The 11,643-nt window shown below is 43.2% G+C and overlaps 1 protein-coding gene across 1 annotated transcript; it reads left to right on the forward strand.

Annotated features, from left to right (window-relative positions):
- Positions 1-1,051: 1,051 nt before the first annotated feature.
- LOC118229925 (ras-related protein Rab-11B-like) lies at positions 1,052-5,473 on the forward strand. Its single transcript, XM_035422462.1, has 5 exons — positions 1,052-1,217; positions 3,477-3,672; positions 4,364-4,557; positions 4,733-4,813; positions 4,932-5,473. The coding sequence occupies exons 1-5, from the start codon at positions 1,178-1,180 to the stop codon at positions 5,075-5,077; spliced, it is 657 nt and encodes a 218-aa protein (XP_035278353.1). The 5' UTR covers positions 1,052-1,177; the 3' UTR covers positions 5,078-5,473.
- Positions 5,474-11,643: the final 6,170 nt, after the last annotated feature.

Raw genomic sequence — 11,643 nt, forward strand, 5'->3', positions numbered from 1 at the left:
GTTTTATAGAATATAGGTCCATAAACCATGATTATAATCTTAGAAATCAGCTATCAGCTGCATTCTCTCATTATGCTAGGGCAAAGAAATGAAACGTGCACATGTGTTGCTAATGAACACTGATAAACAGAACCATGACCTGAAAATGATAATAAACATAAACTGAATTATAAATGTTTGGGCGTTCTTTATTTATGGTGTAGGCCAGTGGTAACCAGCCCTGTACCTGGAGATCCATCATCCTGTGGGTTTTCATTTCAACCCTATTTTGGTGCACCCGATTCTACAAATGAGCAGCTCAGCTATATCTCGGGCTGTTGAATGAGGTGTGTTTTGTTAGGGTTGGAGTGAAAACCTACAGGAACAGGGTTGGTCACCACTGGTGTTTACAGAGGAAAAGACAGATCTTTCTGCTTGTTTCTGTATTTTAAAAGAAAGAAGAAGGACTGGGGAAAAGGAAAAACCTTAACATTCATAATTAACTGTCATCTAAAAAAAAAACAGCCGTTGTTTAATTAATACCCCATTGGAAGTAAGGGAATACGGGTGTGTTATAAATTTTGCTACCCTTTAGCGATGTATGCGGCTTTTTCGTTACGTTCATGCTCCGTGGATTTTGCGGACAAAATTGCCGATATTTTGCCGCTGTCATAAACAAGTCGTAGTACTTATATAAATAAAAGTTCTACAACTATATGAATCAATATTTGTTTGAAGCATTGATGACAAAGTTATAATTTACAGTTATTAAATTATAACACCACGAGCAAGTATGTTTGTAGATGCTGCTTTTTGGTTTAATTTTAAAAGAAAGACCACCTCGTATCTCTTGTTATCTCTAAACACTAATTGCTTTTAGAATTAATTCGATTCTACTCCATTCAAAATTCCCATCCCTTTTTTTCTCTCACCTTCTGTTATTATTTTAACGTCACGCCCCTTCACTTAACAGTCACGTACCCATTGGTGTTTAAAGGGAACACGATTTGTCAGTGTCGGTCTCACTCATAGGTCTCTCGCGTAAAGAGTAGGCTACTGTAATTGGTCGGGAGAACTGTCACTCATGTCATCTGGCTGTGACCAAGGCCGTTTGGTTCCTGGCCGGTTGGAAGGGAGGTTTTATACCAGGTTTACAGGAATAAAACCAACTTGAGCCTGTGAGGTGTGTTCTTAAAAAATGGGAACAAGAGATGATGAATACGATTACCTTTTCAAAGGTGAGAGAACCACTTGCCGCAGACTTTATCATGCTGTTTGTTTAGCCGGTTGCTTGTTCACTACGTTGCTAGCCAGGTAGCTAAGAGGGTAGCTAGCCAGCCATCCAATCCAAACTACCAGGGAGAGCTGTATGTGCTAACTGTGGATTACGCTAGCTGGTTTAGCCTAGGTAGCTAATATATACTAACGTAAACTGGGCTGCAACGGGCGACGTTTAGCATTCATCGGGTTGTTTTTCTGACTGCTCATAGATTTTGGGGTGTGTGCGGAAGTGCTGGCAGTTATTCTGTTTTTAATTGGACATGACAGGTGTGTAATTGTGAGGTGTAGACTAACGTTGAGCGGGGTACCTTGTGACTTAAGTAGAATGCAGATGTTCAGTTCCGTTTAGTTTGGTAGCATCACATAGCAAGCAAAACAGTACGTACATGCATGTCTATGCAAATTGTAGCTAGATGCATTAGCCATGAGTGCAAACGTATAGCGTAGCAAAATGTATAGTACATGGACTAGTTATCTTAGATTTTTATTTTCTCATTGGGTAGCTGCACGTCATGTTAACTAGCTCGCTACATAGAACAGTTGGAATTAACGAAATTTAACTGGTCTAACTAGTTAGCGTTCGCTACAGCTAGCTTATTTTGTGGGCATCAGCTAACAACATGGCTAGCTAATTTACTCGTTAGCTCAGTACCTTCGCTTATTAAAGTTTAATGTTAGTAACTAACTATTGATGGGCTGGTAAATTGGCTAGCACTAGCACACTGTACATAATTTTCCCACTGTGAAATCAGTTTAGCTATGTAATGTATAATAATTTACAATTCACCCACTTTCAATCCAGTTATGGAAGCGAATTATTTTACATCCGATGGGATTTTGCAGCAGTGATGTCAACTGCAATTCAAGTCGCTCTTCCGTGTGTTTTGGTCAGTAAATGTGTTACTACATGTTTTGCGGTAAATATTTAATAATTTAATTACCTACATTGTCATCATCAGGCGAGTGACACATTATTGCTTAATGATGAGTAGGTGTGTTTTTAATGCTACGTTATTGTTTCCAAAACAACGAGGGAGGATATGCTCGTGTGTGCGTGGGTGTCAGGGCCAAAAACCAAGGGCAGGGTCTGATAAGAAGGGAGATAAGTGTGTAATTATGACCTCATCCACTGTAGAATGTATGAATTGCGCAACACGCTTATCAGACTCACGGGACCAATAACAAACAGTGTTTTAATGTGGCAGACTTAAACAGTCCCATTAAGAAGTATTTGCCCCCTTCCTGATTTATTCTATTATTGCATTCTTTTTGTCACATGAATCCTCCCTGATCTTTAGACAAATTGTAATACAGAAATGAATGTTCTTAAGGGTCTGGGAGTCAGTTGTCATTGTGGTTATTTCTGTAGGGAACCCTGAAAAGAGCCAAACTCTGGGCTGTGTAGGAATGGGGCATCCCAGTATTAGACGAAGGGAACCTGAGTAAAGGGGAAACATTTTTACCATTTTAGGTTATTTAATTTATTTAATGAAAATAGTTATCAAGCACCCATATCACTCATGTGAAAAAGTAATTGCCCTGATGACACCACCTTTAGCAGCAATAACTAACTAACCAAACGCTTCCAATAATTTGATAGCAGCCTTTCACGTTGATGTGGAGGAATTTTAGCCCACTCTTTGCAGAACTGCTTTAATTCATACAAGTTGGTAGGTATTTGAGCATGAGGTGCTTATTTCAGGTCCTGCCCCAGCATCTCTATTGGGTTAAGTCGGGACTTTGACTTGGCCACTCCAAAACATTAATTTCCCCCCAGTCTCTTTCTTATTGTGGAGTCATGAATTCTGACCTTAACTGAGGCTATAGAGGCCTGCAGTTCTTTGGATGTTCTTCTGGGATCTTTTGTGACTTCCTGCATGAGTTGTCGCTGTGCCTTTAGAGAGATATTGCCACTTCATTGAGTGATGAATTTAAGCAAGCTTGGGACCAACAGTTAATGTATATAAAAACATTTACATTGCTTGCTTTATGTTATTTTTTTCTGAAATGCTTTTAAGACTACAATTGTAAAGCCGCTTCTGAAAAAAGCCTAATCTTGACAGCTCAGATTTTAGCAAATTTAGACCCAATTTACAATTTTTCAGTAAGGTATTGTAAAAAATCTTTGTGTGTGTGTGTGTGTGTGTGTGTGTGTGTGTGTGTGTGTGTGTGTGTGTGTGTATTTGTTTGTGTGTGTGTGTGTGTTTTAACGGCAGTGGTGCTGATTGGAGACTCTGGCGTGGGGAAGAGTAACCTGCTATCGCGTTTTACGCGGAACGAGTTTAACCTGGAGAGCAAGAGCACCATCGGCGTGGAGTTTGCCACACGCAGCATCCAGGTGGACGGGAAGACCGTAAAGGCCCAGATCTGGGACACAGCGGGACAGGAGCGCTACAGAGCCATCACCTCCGCGTGAGTGAGAGAGAGACCAGTACCTCAGTGTGAATGAGAGAGAGAGACCAGCACCTCAGCATGAGTGAGAGAGAGACCATCACCGCCGTGTGAGTGAGAGTGAGAGAGAGAGAGAGAGACCAGCACCTCAGCGTGAGTGAGAGAGACCATCACCTCCGCGTGAGTGAGAGAGACCATCACCTCCGCGTGAGTGAGAGAGAGACCATCACCTCCGCGTGAGTGAGAGATCAGTACCTCAGAGTGAGTGTGAGAGAGACCAGCACCTCAGAGTGAGTGAGAGAGAGACCAGCACCTCAGAGTGAGTGTGAGAGAGACCAGCACCTCAGCGTGAGTGAGAGAGACCAGCACCTCCGCGTGAGTGAGAGAGATCAGTACCTCAGAGTGAGTGTGAGAGAGACCAGCACCTCAGAGTGAGTGAGAGAGAGACCAGCACCTCAGAGTGAGTGTGAGAGAGACCAGCACCTCAGCGTGAGTGAGAGAGAGACCAGCACCTCCGCGTGAGTGAGAGAGAGAGAGAGAGACCAGCACCTCAGAGTGAGTGAGAGAGAGAGACCAGCACCTCCGCGTGAGTGAGAGAGAGACCAGCACCTCAGAGTGAGTGAGAGAGAGACCAGCACCTCGGCGTGAGTGAGAGAGACCTCATGGTTGGGTATGTGGGTGTGGTCTTGACCCCGCCCCCTGTGTGTCTCAGGTACTACCGGGGGGCGGTGGGGGCGCTGCTGGTGTATGACATCGCCAAGCACCTGACCTATGAGAACATGGAGCGCTGGCTGAAGGAGCTGCGGGATCACGCCGACAACAACATCGTCATCATGCTGGTGGGCAACAAGAGCGACCTGCGCCACCTGAGGGCAGTGCCCACCGACGAGGCACGCGCCTTCGCAGGTACACAACTATGCCTGGCCCTGTCCAGTGTGTGGCGGGCGGTACCCTGTTCTGGGTGTGTGTGGGGGGGGGGTGGGGGGTGGGGGGGGGGGGCGGTACCCTGTTCTGGGTGTGGTCAGCTGATCTTCTCTGCGCTGAGCTCCCTCATCTCTCCCTCTCTCTCTTTCCCCTGCAGAGAAGAACACCCTGTCGTTCATAGAAACGTCAGCCTTGGACTCCACCAATGTAGAGGAGGCTTTCAAAAGCATCCTCACAGGTAGGCCCCACCACAGACTAATTACTCCCTTTCTCTCTCTCTCTCTCTCTCTCTCTCTCTCTGAGTTCTGTACAGGTGAGCTGCAGGTGAATGATACGATCCTTCCCTCTCTCCTCAGAGATCTACCGCATCGTGTCACAGAAGCAGATGGCCGACCGCTCGGCGCACGACGAGTCTCCCGGCAACAACGTGGTGGACATCAGCGTTCCCCCAACCACCGACGGCCAGAGGGGCAACAAACTACAGTGCTGTCAGAACCTGTGACCTCTGACCCCTGACCCCATTAGGCACCCGCCCAACCCTCCTCTCTTCTGATTTGTTCCTGTGTTGTGCTGCTGCTGGAACCCAGCCCAAACCCCTCCCCCCCCCCCAACCACGCCCTTCACCTCCCCTACTGTAATCTCTTAAAAAAAAAAAAAAAATCCTTTTTGTAAAAAAAAGAAAAGTAAAAGAAAAAAATAGCTTAACTGTCATAATGTCTTCTGTCATGAAATTAAAGTTTTCAGTCCCCCCTCACCCCATGAACCGATCTCCAGCAGCACAGGGGATCTGCGAAATGCATGAACGCCGAACGCCAACTCGAAGTGCTGTAGCGGGTGTGCAGTTCAATACAACGTCCAGTAGATGGTGCTATTTATATACGCATTACGGTGGCTCTATTAAAAAAACGGGCCATAGAGTTATTTCGGTTTTATGTCTGTTAGCGTAATCCTGCGAGTCCGACCAAAACCTCACGTCTTGTCTATATCAAATAAATCCTCCTCTTAGTTTTAGACACAAACATACTGCTGTAACAGACTAACACAGTATTGACAGGGATTTTTTCCCCCTCTCTTTCATAACAACCAGAGATGGGGGGATGGGGGGGGGGGTCACTCACGCAACAGTATTATGTTCTACTAATATTAATAAAACCAACTTCATAGTACCGATGCTGAGCAGGTTTTCACGGGTTCAGAAAAATGTTTTTAATCGTGATGTGACTACGATGTGAACTGGTTTGGGTGCCATGTCTGCGGTTTGCTGGATTAATAGGTGTGTGTGCCAAATGCCGTGAACTTTCCCCGCGATCGCTGTTGACAACCCGGGCTGGTGAGAAGCTGAATAACGCGAGTGGGGGGGGGGGGGGGGGAATACAGCTGTTCTGAACACTGGAAAAAGAGCTAGGTCTTTACAAACAGAAGTGACAGGTTTTTATTTGACATGTGGGCAATGTTTTAACTCCTTATAATGTGAGCCTAGGAGAGGTCAGATGGGGGGGGGGGCGGGGGACTTGGTCTGTACGAACAGAAGTGATAGATTTTCATTTGCTGGTATGGTTACTTTTTTCTAATAGGCTTTGCGTAGAGATAAGATCATTTCCACGTCAAAATAAGGTTTTATAAATAACTACTTATACGTGGTTTTCTGCGTCAGTCATACTTAAGATCAAAATTGATCGTAAGTTCGTTCTATAAACGAGGCTCCTGATCACCGAGGGTTAAATCTTCCAGCTTTCTGAGTGTCTTTAGGCTGGCGATGCAGCTCCCAAAGTTCAAAGCTTCTGGGAATTATATTTGAAATGTAATTTGTTGTGTGTGCGTGTGTGTCTGTCTGTCCCATGGGTGTGTACAGAAATTGACCCAGATAAGACTTCTCCTAAAATGACTTCACGGTCCAGTCGCCCTGGCATCCAGACTGTTTCCTGAGCAGCTTCTGGTGATTTATGACAGACACACGGCAGTCAGACACAAACCGCCCCCAAAGTCCAAAACAGCCTACTTATCCAGACCTGGGAAGAGTCAGAGTCAAAGAGGTCAAAGGTCAAACACCTTGCTTTTGAAACTCACACCACCCCCCCACCCCCTCCTAATCACTTCTGTTTTGAGTTATAAGTTATAATTATAAGTATCACTGACGTAAGGGCCATTCACGAGCGAGGGCAGGCATCGAGGCGACAGGGAGCATAAAGATCAGCGTGCGTGTTGGATATTATAAAGTAAGAGACACACAAGGAACAGCAAACCCACCCAAGCAGGAATGAGCCTGATGATATATGATGTAATCGATGAATACAGTCACTTCCAAACGCCGAATCTAATCTTGACGTCCTTGGGCTTGTGGAACAAAATTCCATCGGTAGGAATAGGTGACTCACCCACCAAAATGCCCCCACACAAAACTTACCCCACATACCAAACACTAGTGTCATGTCAGGAACCTGTCGCTGTGACACTGCTGTCCAAGAAGAACTTCAGTATAAGACAACAAATGAAGTCGGTTTTTAAGAGTTATTACGGTGGTTTTTTTTTTTATATAGGGGAAAAGGGAAAGAGGCGTTTTCAGCTCTACGATCTTATGAAAAGAGGCCGACACATCTTTGTTCAAACAGCAGGTGTTTAAGTATATGAAACTACACTCCACAAACTAAACTAAACAAAACAAAACAGTAACAGTGCTCAAGGGTTGACATATAATTCATTTTATTATGTTTCTGTTCATTTTTGTTAACATTTTAAGAGCGTTTAATAAGTCCCTCTCAGTATCTGATACCCCACACTACCCCCCCCCCCCCCCTCCCCCAACTTTTCCCACCCCACCCCATACCCACAAAAACCAAATCTCACATAAAGGCTCTGTCTTACTGTCTTAGGGTGAAGTCAAGGTCTCCTAGCAACGGTGTATGTCTGTCACTGTTTTGCCCCAAATCGGCATCTCAATGCCTGGGTCATCGCCTCGCGTCATAAGTCTTAAAACTTCTTTAAAAATAAGTATAAAGCCGGAGGAGAGAGAGGGGAAAACCAATAAACCAATATTTTTAAAAAGCCTACCGCGGAAAATAAAATGTTATCGTTGCACCAAAGTGCAAAACGTAATCAGAGATTGGAGGGTGCAATCATTCGGGGGAAAAAAAGGAATTAAATTCAAAAACAAATGTTAAAATGTCCTTTTAGCAGAATTAAAAAATGTTTTTTGAACAGATCAAAGCCTCATTCATTTTTGTGGTCATCTGAGACAGTGACAAGAAACGTCATAACAGGTGGGTTCTATATGACTCCCAACTCCAGGTCATCCAAATAATTCCCATTAATTGTTCGCTGACTGCATTCCTTCCCCATGAAACCGTTTCACTGCACTGGAGTACAGCCTGAGTGCCAGACAGTAACAGCACAGCACAGCTACCAACTGGACAGGACTGAGTCATCATCAGCAAAGGTGACCAGGGCATGAATGTGTGAACATATGAGAGAGAGAGAAACAGAAGGGAGAGAAATAGGAGGGGGGGGGGGCAGTAGGGGGGAGAGAGGGGGGATGGGGAGAGGGAGAGATGGAGAAAGAGAGACCTTGAACAATGACTCAAGTTTCCCAGCAAGGGTGGATAGAGGAGATAAATTTGGAAATAACTGTAAAGAGGAAATTGGCCACTTCCTGCTTCCTCACAACAAAAGATTCAGGGTCAGCTGACCCAGCCCTGATCACATGATCCCTGTCATAGTGTGGGAAAATGGAGCTGAAGAATCACATAAAAAGTGAAAAATCGAGTGTCCTGCCATGAAGATCTGTTCTCTCTGCTCCCCTGTGGAGCCACCAAAAAAATAACATTTAAATAACATTTTAAATTCATACCCACTGATTTCTACTTTTGGACAATCCATTTAATGACTGAATCACTAAACTAACTTTTATTACATAAATCAAAACTTCAAATGATTTGGTTCAAGCCCACAAATCCTCGAACTTACTCATTCTGGAAGGTCGACAATGACAAAAGAAAAAAAAACTCCTCTTTAAAATTTAAAAACCGAGAGTTCAAATTTACAAACCGAGAATCCCAAACATTTCCAGCAGGGCTGTAAATAGTCATCAAAGTGGTTAATTAGAGGGTTGAAGGAAACGGTACGAATTAGAGGGGGGTACTTATTTCGGCAGTGTCCTCTCTGGGGCTCCGAACCCTCTCATTATTTGGTTTAAACAGGACAGACACCCTTCTCTCTTTTTTAAGAAAACACAAAATCAGAATGTCCTTTAAAAAAAAAAAAAAAAACATCTCAGAACTCCACACAAGCTCACTGCATGATAAAACATAACTTAAGTCATCGATGCATATTCATACGGTTAAACGAAAGAGCATTTGGACAGTGACACCATCTTTGTTGTTTTGCCGCTGTACTCCAGTATACATTGGATTTAACATAAAACATAATGCATATGAGGCTAAAGTGCAGACTGTCAGCTTCTGTTAGAGGGTATTCACATCCATGTCAGGGTCCGTATACGAATTCCAGCCCTTTTTACACATAGCTCCCCCATTATAGGGGAGAAAATGTAATTGGACAAATTAATATACTTTGAAATGAAGTATCCGTATTTAGCTAGTACTTGGTTGCAAGTCCCTTGCATTTGAGCAGTGCCTGAAGGCTGTTTTTAAGATTTTTTCATTTTATTTCAAATTCAAATCCAACGTGCTGCAGTACACAGCCAAAACAACATTGGGTCACTCTCAATACTTCTGCATTTAACCACATATTGTGTGTGCATATATAAATGTATATATATGTATACAGCAAATGTATTGAAAAAGATCACAGATTTTTAAAAAATAATTTCAGCTACATCATTTAATAAATGAACGTTGATTTGTTCCTTTTACACGAACCATGTTCACAACATCTCCCTCCACAGCCCGCTTGTTTTAGTTTCATATCGACACAGAACTGAACAAAACAATGGTGAAAAAGGACACGGCATTAGAAACATAATAATAATAATAATAATAATCATAAACAATGACAATTATAATAGTGCCTTTTAAAAAATAAAAAAAAAATCCCTTCTAAAAATCTGCTTAACGAGGCCAGCTTTGATGCCAGCTCCCGTTTTTGACGTCGTTGTGAAAGTGCTATATATGACTCAAAACAACTTTTTAAAATTTATTTTAAAGTCAAAGTGAAAACACGAGGGATTACACACCACTTTGGTAAGGGAGGGGCTTGTTCAAGCTTGTGGTGAATAACACTGGGCTCCCCCCCCCCCCCCCCCCATGCAGGTAGAGCTCCCAGTCCTACCCCCAGTGAGGCCCATTCTAGAACTCTGATGACCCCTCAGAACTCTAGAACGCATAAATATAGAATTCTGTCGTAAGTGTCCCTTTAAGGTTGATTGCACTGTAATACATTTTTTTTTTTGAGTGATTATTCCTTTCCGTTAAATTGCACATGCTGTGAAGCCCCTGAGCCCTACTTTGCAAAGACAGCCTGGTCCAAACGGCAGGGACTTTTATTCCACCAGTATCAGTGCAAAACTCTCTGCCGTTTAGCCTAGCGTTTATGGGAAATACCATCGTGCCCCCGAGTGAAGGCACTGAACCTAAATTTGCTTCAGTAAATACTCGGGGGTGTGTAAACGGATTTCACGGTCAAATAACGGAAAGACGTCAAAAGTGCCGCCAAAATTTCAAAAAGTTCAGAGTAGCGCGCTAGCAAAGATTCTCTATAATAAACAAGATGGCCAGCCGCTTCGCCCCCAATTTGAAGGACAGAACATCACAGGCCACACCCCCCTCATGAATATTTATGTTACAAATGGAACAATGTAACAACACTGTGACAAAATGTAACATTCCTAGTTCAGGGATTAAGAGACGGTTTCAGTCTCAGTGAGATGAAGTTCGCCATCTGGTTAGTCTAGAGTATCAAAGGTGCTACTTTGAGCTTCAGAGTGATACAGAGGAAAGGACAGAGACTGTAATCTTTTCTTCCCCACCAATCCATTTTTACACCTCTTCATAGCACGATAAGGACTAGGCATCACATGTAGACTAACTCTCTGCCACTACTCTCAAAACACACACACACAAAAATAATCACTTTACTAGGACTAAATTAGAGTGTAAAAATCGAACACTTGGGAAAGAAAAATAAGAATTTAAGGAGGAAGTCTCGCTTGGACTCCTATTGCCACTCTCCCCGACACAGAATTCAAAAGGTAGTTTATATTTAGGCCTATATATGTTTTTTTTTTCAGTTAGTTAATTTTATCTAAATTTTTAAAAAAGCTAATGCAGGAATTCATGTGTACATACGAGAAAACCGGTCTGTAGCCACAGACAAGCATAGCCGGTTGTTGATAGTACTGGGAAGTTTTTAAATTGTAAATGAAGATAATACATTTTTTTTTAACGTAACAAATCCCAGAAAACCTCCCTTATCTATTTAGCTCGCCAAACGCAGCAGTGACATCATTCAGTCTTACTTGCACTTTTTAAGCACCTCGTTGAAATCAGTTTGCGTCGGCCGTTCCACCATTTTTATCTCTGGCACATTTAACTCCACCCCCGGTAACACGTCTCCATGCAACCACCCCCACCCCGGGCCACCCTGCCCCACCCCACCCCACCCCTGGCAACCCTTTGATAATGACAGCACCTGCCCCTCCCCTGTCGCCTCAGCCCACAGAAGAAAAAATAAATAAAAATACAGAATGAGCTGACCAATCAAAAAACGCTTACATCACAGTAGACTCGTGAGCTGTGAAAGTGGACAACAATTTAGAGTGAAGCTTAGTATTATAATAATTAGGGTTTTTTTTTTCCTCGTTTTTTTTTTTTTTTTTAAATACAAAAATTTTAAAGTTTGTCCCAACCAAGCCAGTAGGAGACAAGGGTATCCGTGGTGATTTTTCGCAGGAGGTAAAATAAAACAGGTGAGCAGACAACAAGAACAGTGACAACAAGAAAACGTGTGTACACAGACCCTACGGCATGAGGGGGGTTAGTAAGAAGTGTAAAAAAACACAAAAACAAACACAAAACACAGAAACGCTGAACACACACACGCCCCACACACACACAC

Source organism: Anguilla anguilla, chromosome 6 (genome assembly GCF_013347855.1).
Source record: "Anguilla anguilla isolate fAngAng1 chromosome 6, fAngAng1.pri, whole genome shotgun sequence".
Taxonomy (NCBI): domain Eukaryota; kingdom Metazoa; phylum Chordata; class Actinopteri; order Anguilliformes; family Anguillidae; genus Anguilla; species Anguilla anguilla.

What these genes read in the sequence shown, in the direction of transcription:
- LOC118229925 (XM_035422462.1), top strand. Translation starts at nt 1,178, where the DNA reads ATGGGAACAAGAGATGATGAATACGATTACCTTTTCAAAG. An exon ending in ATACGATTACCTTTTCAAAG is followed by an intron (nt 1,218 to 3,476) that starts GTGAGAGAACCA and finishes TTTTAACGGCAG; the next exon opens with TGGTGCTGATTGGAGACTCT. An exon ending in TACAGAGCCATCACCTCCGC is followed by an intron (nt 3,673 to 4,363) that starts GTGAGTGAGAGA and finishes TGTGTGTCTCAG; the next exon opens with GTACTACCGGGGGGCGGTGG.